Consider the following 13511-nt stretch of genomic DNA (forward strand, 5'->3'; position numbering starts at 1 on the left):
ACTTTCTGTTACTGTGCCCAGTTTTAAAGCTCAATAGAACACTCTAATTGCCTAAAAATCAGTAATAGATACATTTTCTTTAAAAATGGTGAAGGCACTTCTCAACAATAAAACAGCCTGTGTCAAGCACTCATGTCAGCTAATATGATCAAAACTATATGAAAAATTCAGGGTATTGTGTGTGTGTGTGTGTGTGTGTGTGTGTGTGTGTGTGTGTGCATGTGTGTGTGGACATGCATGTGCGTGGACGTGCACGTATCCATAATGTATATGTGGAGCGAGGTCAACCTTGGGCATCTCAATCGCTTCATCTTATTCTTTGAAGCAGGGTCTCTCACTGAACCTAGGGCTCACCCATTCAGTTAAGATTAGCTAACCAGTCAGTTCTAAGTCTTCCCTGCCCTCACTTCCCAGGACTAGGTGTACACCACCACTCCTGGCATTTTTGTTATATGGGTGCTGAGATCTGAACTCAGGTCCTCATGATAGCATGACAGGCATTTTAGCCACTGAGCCACCTCCCAAGCCCGAACTTGTCTTTCCAAAGGTTTCTTCTTCTTGAAGCCATATATATATATGAATATGATGGCTTGGGGGTCAAGAGGCTTGCCTGCAAAGCCTAAAGACCTACATTCAACTCCCTAGTACCTACAAAGGCCAGAGGCACAGGGTGGCGCATGCACTGGGAGTTCGTGTGCGGTGACTAGGCCCTGGTGCACCCATCCTGTCTCTTCCCTCTCTCTCTCTCTCTCTCTCAAATAAATAAATAAAATTTTTAAAAAATTAAAGACATGAACAAAAAATCGTAACAATAATGGTTGCATATTAAAGGTAAATCCACACATCCTAACAAACACTTGCCTATTATCAGCCAGACCTCCTCCACCTCTCACATGTACTAATTTGTCTTATGAAGTGGAAATACTACCCCTATCCCTATTTCTCTTTTTCCAACACAATGGGAGGTGTCTTTAGGAAACAAAGTTAATCAAAAAAATCTTTTAAATTTGTTGTGTCTTACTATGCAGTCCGGTCTGGCCATGTACTCATGATTCACCTGCTCTACCTCCAAGATGGGGATTACAGGCATTCACTGCCACACTTGGCTTAGAAACACTCTTAACTGAACCAATGGCAGAAGCAGCAGACACAATTTTATAGTACCAGCTAGGTCTAAAGATAAAACCATCCAGTATTCGATAACTATCTACTGTACTGTTCCTCACTACACAAGTCATATAAGCATGTTTTCTGTTTACCTATGTGCAAAAAAAGCTTCTGGCACAAACTCTGTAGAGGCCTCTTGTCCTCAAGAGCCTTAATCCTAAACCTCTGAAATTACACAGCTCAAAAGTCAAAATAAAATCAAAAAGTATACAATCAGAAAGGAAGAACAGGGCTGGAGAGATGGCTTAGCAGTTAAGCGCTTGCCTGTGAAGCCTAAGGACCCCGGTTCGAGGCTTGGTTCCCCAGGTCCCACGTTAGCCAGATGCACAAGGGGGCGCATGCGTCTGGAGTTCGTTTGCAGAGGCTGGAAGCCCTGGCGCGCCCATTCTCTCTCTCTCCCTCTGTCTTTCTCTCTGTGTCTGTTTGTCTCAAATAAATAAATAAATAATTTAAAAAAAAAAAAAAAAAGGAAGAACAGACTTTCTAACTGACCTTTGTTCGTGCTACCTTCCTAAACTGGACCGTTTAGCCCATGACATCTGTTGTGATCCCTACAATGGTAAAATGTTCCTCATCTCTCTAGGCCCTTGAATTGAGGAAAGCCCTGACACAGTGCTTTCTTTTTTTTTTTTTTTTTTTTTAACCTATATGACCTAGATTAAATCTTAAATTTTTTTTTTTTTTTTTTTTGGTTTTTCAAGGTAGGGTCTCACTCTAGCCCAGGCTGACCTGGAATTCACTATGTAGTCTCAGGGTGGCCTCAAACTCAAGGCGATCTTCCTACCTCTGCCTCCCAAGTGCTAGGATCAAAGGCACCACCATGGCTAGCTTAAATCTTCTGATAGTCCCTGGAACAACTAATTTCTCCTTAACACCTAATTTCTCCTTAAGTCCTGTTCTGTCGCCCAAGAATTATTAAGAAGGATACATACTAAATGATCCTGTGACTCCAGTGGATGGGATAAAGGATTTCGAGCAGTTAGCCTCCCCTCCTCCAATAACCATTTAAAAAAAAAAAATCTACAGTATTTAACAAGTAAACCAGAATGGGATAGGGTGAAATAGTGTATGTATTATGTGTAAGAATGCATAAAAAGATAACACCTTGCAAATGTCAAAAATACAGGTTTAATAATGTGCAACTAAAGAAGATGGTTTATAAACTAAATACCTACTACACATTTAGCCCCTAAATATATTATGCTATTAGTCATTAAAGTTAGATCTGTAAGCATAAATTTTCTATCTGTGGAAAAGTAATCTATTTTTAAATTAAAGAGAAATCACTACTTCTTAAAAATAAACTATCAGGATATCATCCAAATGTAGCTGCCCATAGTCACTGAGTAAGTTTTAATAAAACATTTTAAGTTTCAACCAATGCACCTTTGTGGAAGCACATTTAGCTGAAATAACTTTTAGTCTGGTTTATTTTCATCACATATAGTACATTTTTTTGAACAAGAACATGTACATTCAATAAAGAACATTTCCAGCAACAATTACAGTCTTTCTAATTTCCTTTCACAGTATATTTTAGTGCAAAGCACTGAGAAGGGTAAATGTTTTTCTAGCTACAGAAGCATTTTATTATGACCTTCTAGACCTTCAACATTTAAAATTTGATACAAAAAGTGGACAGGGTCCATTCTAAATACAGGAGTGAACCCATATAAAAACATGGTATAATTTCTGCAGTACCTTTTAAAATAATTTGACACAAATTACTAAAAAATAAAGTATCCCCTAAAAAGTACAAAATATTGATACACAAAAACCTGTCCAAATTTTCATAAAGATAGATTTCTGTTTTCCTAAAATCTTGATTACAAAAATGGACAAGAACTCGTCATTTTTTAAGTTTTACAGTAAAATCCAATATTATCTAAAGTAGTCATTTGAAATTTTTTTTGGGGGGGGATCAGGGTTAACACCCTCATCTTCCTTTTTTAGCAGTAAAGAAATAAACTAAGTGGCTGTGCATGGATTGTCTGCATCTATAAAGTATCAGAAAGCTACCTTCATATAAACATTAGTTAAATGTGTGGCCTTTAAAAAAGTAAGAACTGAAAAATAAGATTGCATCTATCATTAAAGTGCTTTATATAAAATTTAAAGAAAAACAGGGGAATGTTTAATTTTCATAAAAATTTCAGATGTTTACAAATGAAAAATGTAATGATCTACATGTGAAAATGAACTAGAACTTTAGTAAATATTTTCAAATAAAACTTTCAAATATTTAAGTGCTGAAGAAAAAGCTAGAAATAAATGGATGTAAAATGCTTACAAATATTTAGTAGGCTAAATATTTATAATGTGTTGACACTAATTTGTCTTTTGTTCCTAACATATGCTCACTAGAGAATCTTATTTATCTGTACAATTCAGATGAAAATTTTTCCATATAAAGTGAAACAAAACTTAAATCCACTAAACATAAAATTTATGTCAATTGACTGTTCTTTTCTTCAAGTTGTTGATCACTTTAATCAACAAATTATTTGAAAAACAAAATACGCAACAGTTTTGTAGAAACTGTAGACCAAATGCACAAGGTCAAATTGGTTGGCTGAAGGCCTATGAAGACAAGATGTAAGTCACAGCGACTTCAAAGTGCAGGGTAGGCACTGGGATTAGACCTGGTTAGATGGTTATTATTTTACAGCAGTTACGGGTGGAAAGTTATGAAAACGTTCTTTTTTTTTCCTCATAGTACCATGTGAAGACGTTTAGTGGTTCTAACAACAACTTAAAGTCTTTCCACAAACATGAACTCCAAACCTTTTCGTACATCACTTGAAGTTATCTGAGGAGAAATGGGAATAAATAAACACTTAAGTTTACCAACAAAACCTTGGTCTTAAAATTATACAGTAGTAAATAACTTCTAAAGGATGGTTTCTTCTCATTTTCACACAAGTAAAAACAATGTGTGATAATAAAACCACAACATTTAACCTACTAAGTATTCAAACTAAGTTATTTTGTTTTAGAACCTAAACCTGAAACTAATTTAACACTAAGTACATTAAATGCCTTAATACAAGGGATAGATACTGAAAAGAAGCTACAAATATTGACTTGTGAAAACAAGGACAGGCAATCTACTACTTTGATATTTATATTAAAATTTTAATTTGCTCCAAAATCATCTTCTAAAAGTAGTATTGTTCTTTCTTCCAGATAGATTTTACTTTTCCTGTGATGCACAACCACACACAAAAAATTCCTCTTTAAAAATATTACCTGTGTTGAACTCTTCACTAGAAAATTTATTAAACATAAAGTACACAAGTATCTGAACCTAAATATTTTTTCTTATCGATCAAAACTAAAAAAGAAACTTATTAACACACATTCACAATGAAAAGGAAAAACAATCTAAACTTGTTTACTAACTTTTCCCTTTGCCAAGCACTGTGTTCAAAGTAAATAATGAATGCTAACCATTTTAAATTCAATCTGGGTTTTTTTCCTAAGTACAGCACTTTATTTAGTCATCACAGAGGAATTTTTACAATAATTACAGTGCCTCAAAATATTTTTCTGCAATTATCTCCTTCATAAATTCTTTCTAATGTATTTAGCTTTCCTATGATGCATTAAAATTAATAGACTAACTCACTAAATCAAATTAAATCTGTGCAAAGTTAGTTAAACACAAGATTTCTATTGTAAACACATGCCAAAATAATTGTATAGACTTTACAGCATTAAAAGGAAAGCACTGAGCCTGTCTCAACTACCTATGACTACACTGCATTGTCCTGTGGAAGGTAAGTTCTGAAGTTAACTTGTGTTCCCAAGCCACTGGAATAAAGGACTGAAGAGGTAAACGCAGTATGTGCATCCCTCTTGCAGCTCCCACTGCTGTAAGATACATGGAAACAGTATGTGTGTTAAAATGGAACCAGCTATAAATTATGGTCAAATGACTTTTTTTTTTTTAGTTCGGTGGGGGGAAATAAAAGCAAAACTCTAACTTCCTCACCAGACAAGAGCCTTAGATCGTGTACTTCGGCCTTTGGTTTTGTTTCCTTCAGGTGAGTTGGAAGCATTTGCCTTATGAGTTTTCTTATGATGTTCAAGGTAAGTCTTTTTGGCAAATGCCTTTCCACACTTATTGCATCTGTGAAGAGAAAAGTTTTTTGTAACTTTTACTTCAATACCGACGTCAGCTACTTCGTACTTTTTACTAGGAGAATTAGAAGTGCCATCATGTTTCGAATCACTGTGTTTTGCTTCGTCCCTTGAAGGGCCTCTTTTTGCCACTTTATTTAGAACAAAATCAATAGGTTTTTTTATAGCCCTGATCTCTAAACTGGCTGTGATTTTCCCAAGGTAGCGAGATGACTTTTTATGAACCACAGTTATATGTCGTATCACATCACGTTTCCGACGAGTCTCGTAAGTGCAAAGAGGACACTTGTAGAATTTAACATAAATGTTATTTCCATCTGTGTGCAACTCAATATGTTTAGTCAAGTTCTGTTTGGAAGTAAACTGACGTTTACAAAGTTTACAGTAAAGTTGCTTAAAGTCAAAGCCAGCTGAAAGTTTTGGTTTTCTGGTTTTTTGCTGACCACCTGCAGCTGACGGGCTAGTTGATTTAGGGCTTTCAGAGTCTTGTTTAACTTTATTTTTCTGTGCTGCCGGTGTGTTCTTTTTTTCATTGGAATGATTTGTTCCCTTTAATTCATTCTGTGGAGAATGGGTAATGGAAGGGGGTGAAGATTCTACAGAATCTGCTGGTTCAACTTTAACTTTTATTTCTGAACTGTTGGCAGTATTATTAGGCCCTTTCTCTCTTTTAGAGTTTGTTCCAGAAAGAGTTATCTTGTGGACAATTTGCATATGTCTTTTAAGCATTATTTGTGAACTATATTTCCTCTTGCAAAGGAGACATTTGCATGCAGTTAAATTGTATTCAGCCTTTGAAGAAGACTTTTGTTTTCGAGTCTTAAAAGATTTTTTAGGAGAAACAGAATCCAGGAACAAAGGTTGCCCAGGCTTTGTTGCTATATCAGGAGTAATTGAATCCCTCCTTAGTCCTCTATGAACTTCATCAAAATGCCTCCTTACATTCGCTTTTGTAGCAAATGATTTACAACATACTGGACAACTTCTACTTAATGAAACTAGAACATTCTTACTGCGTCCTTTAGAGGATTGGTTTGGATTCTTTCGTGTTTCAATGTACTTTTTTAGTTCTTCCATCTTTTTCTTGTGTACTTTTCGAATGTGACGACGAACACCTCGTCTAGAATTGAATTCTTTTCTACAAAGGCAACATATCAACTGATGTCCAAAATCTGAATTGTCAGACGTTTCCAGGTCAGCCTGTGACTCCTGAGGCTGCTCCTCAGATGCAGGCACAGCTTCGTCTGCAGCACCCTCCACAGGAGGGGGGGCCACACTTTCCACTGCGGCGTCTGCATCTGGTACTGCTGTGGGCTGCTCAGGGCTTGTTTCCTGTACTTGAACTTCAGTTTGCTCGGGAGCACTGTTGGACTCTGTGACTTCAGCAGGATTATCTGTCCTCGAAATATACTGAAACACTGCATTCTGGTTCGTCTCTATGGGTTCCAGCTTAATAATGTATTCTCTCTTGTCCACTCTGGGATAGATGGCTTCTAGAAGATCGCTTATGGCTTGGCTCTGTTTATCATTTACATCAGGAAGATCTGTTAAGGGAAAAGTAATATTTTAATCTGAAATAATAATCCTACTCAAATTCTCTATTAAGAAACTCTGAAAGAAAATTACAGACCAATCTCCCTCATGAACATAGATGCAAAAATTCTCAACAAAATATTGGCAAACAGAATACAAGAGTATATCAAAAAGATCATTCACCCTGACCAAGTAGGCTTTATCCCAGAGATGCAGGGATGGTTCAACATACGCAAATCTATAAATGTAATACATTACATAAACGAGTTGAAGGACAAAAATCACATGATCATCTCATTAGATGCAGAGAAAGCATTTGACAAAATCCAACATCCCTTCATGATAAAAGTCCTACAGAGACTGGGAATAGAAGGAACATATCTCAATATAATAAAGGCTATTTATGACAAGCCTACAGCCAACATATTACTAAATGGGGAAAAACTGGAAGCTTTTCCACTAAAATCAGGAACAAGACAAGGGTGTCCACTGTCCCCACTTCTATTTAATATAGTTTTGGAAGTCTTAGCCATAGCAATAAGGCAAGAGACACACATAAAAGGGATACAAATTGGAAAGGAAGAGATCAAGTTATCATTATTTGCAGATGACATGATTCTATACATAAAGGACCCTAAAGACTCTACTAGCAAGCTGTTAGAGCTGATCAAAACCTACAGCAATGTAGCAGAATACAAAATAAATACACAGAAATTAGTAGCCTTCATATATGCTAACAACAAACATACAGAGGATGAAATCAGAGAATCACTCCCATTCACAATTGCATCAAAAAAAATAAAATACCTTGGAATAAACCTAACCAAGGAAGTAAAGAATCTATACAATGAGAACTTTAAAACACTCAAGCGAGAAATTGCAGAAGACACTAGAAAGTGGAGAAACATCCCTTGTTCCTGGATTGGAAGAATCAATATCGTGAAAATGGCAATCTTACCTAAAGCAATCTACACATTTAATGCAATACCTATCAAAATTCCAAAGGCTTTCTTCATGGAAATAGAAAAAACAATCCAAAAATTCATTTGGAATCACAAAAAACCTCGAATATCTAAAATAATACTGAGCAACAAAAAAGAGGCTGGTGGTATCACCATACCTGATTTTATCCTATACTACAGAGCCATAGTAACAAAAACAGCGTGGTACTGGCACAAAAACAGACATGTAGATCAGTGGAACAGAATAGAGGACCCAGATGTAAGCCCAAGTAGCTATAGCCACCTGATATTCGATAAAAATGCCAAAAATACTCATTGGAGAAGAGACAGCCTCTTCAGCAAATGGTGTTTTGAAAACTGGATAAATATCTGCAGAAGGATGAAAATAGATTCTTCTCTCTCGCCATGCACAAGAATTAAGTCCAAATGGATTAAAGACCTTAACATCAGACCGGAAACTTTGAAACTGCTAGAGGAAAAAGTAGGGGAAACCCTTCAACATATTGGTCTTGGCAAAGACTTTCTGAATACAACCCCAATTGCTCAGGCAATAAAACCACAGTTTAACCACTGGGACCTAATGAAATTACAAAGATTTTGCACCGCAAAGGACACACTGAAAAAAGCAAAGAGGCAACCTACAGAATGGGAAAAAATCTTCACCAGCTATATATCTGATAGAGGATTAATATCTAGGATATACAAAGAACTCAAAAAGTTAAATAATAAGGAATCAAACAAGCCAATCAAAAAATGGGCTATGGAGCTAAATAGAGAGTTCTCAAAGGAAGAAATACGAATGGCATATAAGCATCTTAAAAAATGTTCTACGTCACTAGTCATCAGGGAAATGCAGATTAAAACTACATTGAAATTCCATCTCACTCCTGTCAGATTGGCCACCATCATGAAAACAAATGATCATAAATGTTGGCGGGGATGTGGAAAAAAAGGAACCCTTCTGCACTGCTGGTGGGAATGTAATCTGGTCCAGCCATTGTGGAAAACAGTGTGGATTTTCCTAAAACAGCTAGAGATTGATCTACCATATGACCCAGCTATAGCGCTCCTAGGCATATATCCAAAGGACTCATCTCATTTCCTTAGAAGTACGTGCTCAACCATGTTTATTGCTGCTCAATTCATAATAGCTGGGAAATGGAACCAGGCTAGCTGTCCCTCAACAGATGAGTGGATAATGAAGATGTGGTACATTTATACAATGGAGTTCTACTCAGTGGTAAAGAAAAATGAAGTTAGGAAATTTGCAGAAAAATGGATGGACCTGGAAAGTATTATACTAAGTCAGGTAACCCAGGCCCAGAAAGCCAAGCGCCACATGTTCTCTCTCATATGTGGATCCTAGCTACAGATGACTGGGCTTCTGTGTGAGAATGAAAATACTTAGTAGCAGAGGCCAGTAAGTTGAAAAGGAGACATAAAGGGTGGAGAAAGGAAGGGAGGAGGATACTTAATAGGTTGATATTGTATATATGTAATTACAATGATTGTAACGGGGAGGTAATATGATGGAGAATGGAATTTCAAATGGGAAAGTGTGGGGGTGGGGAGGGAGGGAATTACCATGGGATATATTTTATAATCATGGAAAATGTTAATAAAAAAAAAAAATTGAGGAAAAAAAAAAGAAACTCTGCCAAAAAATTTACTTCTGGTACCTATTTATTTGGATATAAGCATTCTCAGTATTTTATCAACATAAAACTAGTATTAGCTGAGCTAAAAACTGCTTTAATTTAAATTATCATCATGTTACATGACTATTAAGAAAGTTAAAGAGCTACTTCTACTCCTATGACAAAAAGACTATTTCTTATTTCAGTTTGAAAGTTTCAGTTTCATAAAACCAACTTAAAATTCTCATGACTGACGATGGATAAAATTAACATTAAAAAATGTTACTGTGGGCTGGAGAGATGGCTTAGCAGTTAAGCGCTTGCCTGTGAAGCCTAAGGACCCCAGTTCGAGGCTCGGTTCTCCAGGTCCCACGTTAGCCAGATGCACAAGGGGGCGCACGCATCTGGAGTTCGTTTGCAGAGGCTGGAAGCCCTGGCACGCCCATTCTCTCTCTCCCTCTATCTGTCTTTCTCTCTATGTCTGTCGCTCTCAAATAAATAAATAAAAAATTTTTAAAAAATGTTACTGCATAAATGACTGTTAATAAAACATAACAGTATTCTTGTTAATGCAAACCTTAACAAATAACATACCTCAATGATATCACCATTTGAACATCTCACAGAAATAAAAATAATTAAAAGCTGGGCATAGTGGCCCACGCCTTTAATCCCAGCACTCAGGAGGCAGAGGTAAGAGGATCGCTGTGAGTTCAAGGCCACCCTGAGATTACATAGTAAATTCCAAGTCAGCCTGTGCTAGAGAGAAACCCTACCTCAAAAAAAAAAAAAAAAAAGTAAATAATTGCAAGAAAACATAAATGGCTCAATGAATAAAAATGTAGTTCTATCATACAATTTTCTTAACATGACACAATTTTACCAAAAAAAGATGAAAAACTATAAATTTATTTTAAAAGAGCTAATTTTATATACCATTCACAGGCAATCAAAAAGCCTACCTATTTGGTAGCAAGAGAGTTGACCAGTATCAGTTATTATCTCCACATTCAAGTCTAAAAATCTAGCTATAAACAGATAACCAAATCTAGTATCGATTGAGAAACAAATGAATCAGTAGATTTTTATAGTCGTCTCCTTCTTTTTTAAATAATGAAGTAGTATGATAATACTTCCACAAAAGTACTGGTAGAATTACCAAGAAATGCACAATAATCTGACAAATACACATCAATTTCATTCAGTAAGCTAATTCCATAATCTAAATATAATAAATACCAAGAAATTAATTTTCTATTTGACATTTTCAACTAATTTCTGTAGTGTACCATTTAATTTTTAGTACAATAAAAAAGATCAAATGTAAGCTCAGAGATTGTCCTAAACAACAAAAAGACTATTACTTATTTTCAGTCTCAAATTTTTTGTGTTTTTTTTTTTTTTTTTGAGGTAGGGTCTCACTCTAGCCCAGGCTGACCTGAAATTCACTATGTAGTCTCACGGTGGCCTTGAACTCATGGTGATTCTCCTACCTCTGTCTCCCGAGTGCTGAGATTAAAAGTGTGTGCCACCATGCCCAGCTTAGTCTAAAAGTTTTAGACTAGTAAAGCTAATTCAAAGTCCTCATAATCCAGGATGGACAAAATAACATGAAAAACGTTGGTATACATTTGTAATAAAATGTAAATAAATGAAGCCTAAGTATGTGTAGACAAAATATGTATTTGTTTTATCTATACTCCCTATTCTATTTACAGTCAGCCTTGACAGGCTGGAGGTGACAGCAGTCATGGTGCTGGCCTGCAAGGCCAAAGGACCCAGGCTTCCACGCAAAGCCAGATGCACAAGGTGGGGCGGCGAGAGGCACTGGCACGCCAGTTCTCTCCCTCCCTCTCTTTTTCTCTCTCAAATAAACAAATAAATACAATACTTAAAAAAATAAAGTTAGCTTGATAATAATCAAAGCAGTACTTTGATTTGATTTGGGGTTTCCAATTCATCCCCACATCCACATCAAAAAGGTTTATTTAAAGATTCAAAATGGGGCTGGACAGATGGCTCGGTGGTTAAGGCACTTGCTTGAAACTCTGACAGCCCAAGGTCAATCCTCAGTACCCACTTAAAACCAGATGCACAAAGTGGCACATGTACCTGGAGTTCATTTACAGTGGCAGGAGGCCCCAATGCACCCATTCACTCCCTCTCTCTCCCTCCTTGCAAATGCTAATAAATTTTAAAATACCAATGGGCTGAGGAAGTAGCTTTGTTGGTACAGTGCTTGCCTTACAAGCATGAGGACATGAGGTGAATCTCAAGAACCCACATAAAACAAACCAGGTGTTGGCACATGTTTGTAATCCCAGCACTGGGAAGGGAGAAGCAAATCCCTGAGGCTCAGTGCCCTAACAGTCTAGTCTACTTGGAAAGCTCCTGGCCACTGAAAGATCCTATTGCCAAAACGGTGAATGAAGCTTTAAGAATGACACTCAAGAGCTGAAGGGATGGCTTAGTGGTTAAGGTGCTTGCCTGGAAAGCCAAAGGACCCAGGTTTGATTCTTCAGGACCCATGTATGCCAGATGTACAAGGTGGTACTGCATTTGTAGCGGCTGGTTGCCTTGGCATGCTCATCCTCTGTCTGTCTGTCTGTCTCTCTCTGTGTACCTGTCTGTTTCTCTCTCTCAAATAAATAAAATAAAATAACTTTAACTAAAAATTTTTTTTAAAAAACAGACACTCAAAGCTGGGCATGGTGGTGCACGCCTTTAATCCCAGCACTCAGGAGGCAGAGGTAGGAGGATTGCCATGAGTTCGAGGCCACCCTGAGACTCCATAGTGAATTCCAGGTCAGCCTGGGCTAAAGTGAGACCTTATCTTGAAACCCCCCCCAAAAAAAAAGACACTCAAGATTATCCTCTGGCCTCCATATTCCTGCATGTACGCACACACATTCATAAAAAGTAATAATAATATTTTAACTTATAAATATTAGCTATATGGCCCATGCAAACATTTACAAATAAAACACAATACCTGAATACAAATATATATAATCATACATTTTAACCTCATAGCTTACCTAGGAAAAACCAAGCAGAGAGCATTGATATGACAATACCTACCCAAGAAATTGAATATAACAAGCATTTAATTTTTATCCTCCATCATTAAATTAGCTGCAACTTGGGCTGAAGAGGTGGCTTGGTGGTTAAGTGCTTGCCTGTGTAGCCTAAGGACCCAGGGTCGAGGCTTGATTCCCCAGGACCCACATTAGCTAGATGCACAAGGGGGCGCATGCATCTGGAGTTCATTTGCAGTGCCTGGTGGCCCTGGAGTGCCCATTTTCTCCCTCTCTCCCTCCCTCCCTCCTTCCCTGTCTCCCTCCTTCCCTCTCCCTCTCCCTCTCTCTCTCTCTGCCCCTTTCTCTCTGTTTGTCTCTCTCAAATAAGTAAATAAAATTTTAAAAAAATTATCTGCAACTAGGTAGCATTATCATTTTAATACAAATGTGCAACCACAGGATTAGAATTAATTATAAAATGCATAAGTGAATATACAAATAAAACTTACTGTCATCCATCTGGAGACTTGGTGGGCAGTAAAATTTCTTGTGGGTAATTAAATTTGGTAATCCTCTGAAAAGACTACGGCATAATTTACATTCAAAAATAGTGTCCACATCTTTTAATAAAATATGCTTAAGTTGTTTGGTTCCTGGAACAAAAAAGAAAAAAAAATGTAAAAGGTAACCTTGGCATTCACTTTTAAACTGAACAATAACCTAATAATCCAACAGTAGAATTACTCTTTGAAAACAAAATAGATACTTCCAATATCTACTACTATGTTTAGAAGCTATAAGCTAGGTCCTAAGCAAAATCTTAATCTGCACTGACGATCTCAATAGCAAAACTGATGCCCTTTTTCTACTTCAAGAGTCAGTGTGTAGAATGTGTTCCTTCACATTCTACATGTTTTTGGCATTCTCCTATGAATTAGAAAGTGAAAAATAAAAGAGTTCTTTCCAACACATTTTCCCAGTTCAGTAAAGATCAAAACTCTGTCACAGGATTGTCTAAGATCTCCTTTTTTATTTATGTTTTTAAGTAT

The 13511-nt window shown here is 36.8% G+C and overlaps 1 protein-coding gene across 1 annotated transcript in view; it reads right to left on the reverse strand.

Annotated features, from left to right (window-relative positions):
- Window positions 1-2579: 2579 nt before the first annotated feature.
- Window positions 2580-13511, reverse strand: part of Znf800 (zinc finger protein 800) — a 29117-nt gene continuing 18185 nt past the window's right edge. The window contains exons 4-6 of the mRNA XM_045161063.1: window positions 12972-13115; window positions 5162-6854; window positions 2580-3976 (exon numbers count right to left, since the gene is read on the reverse strand). Of these exons, the coding sequence (XP_045016998.1) occupies window position 3976; window positions 5162-6854; window positions 12972-13115 (1838 nt within the window). The 3' untranslated portion in view covers window positions 2580-3975. The remainder of the gene's footprint in view (window positions 3977-5161; window positions 6855-12971; window positions 13116-13511) is intronic.

The sequence above is a fragment of the Jaculus jaculus genome, chromosome 10 (genome assembly GCF_020740685.1).
Source record: "Jaculus jaculus isolate mJacJac1 chromosome 10, mJacJac1.mat.Y.cur, whole genome shotgun sequence".
Lineage (NCBI taxonomy): Eukaryota > Metazoa > Chordata > Mammalia > Rodentia > Dipodidae > Jaculus > Jaculus jaculus.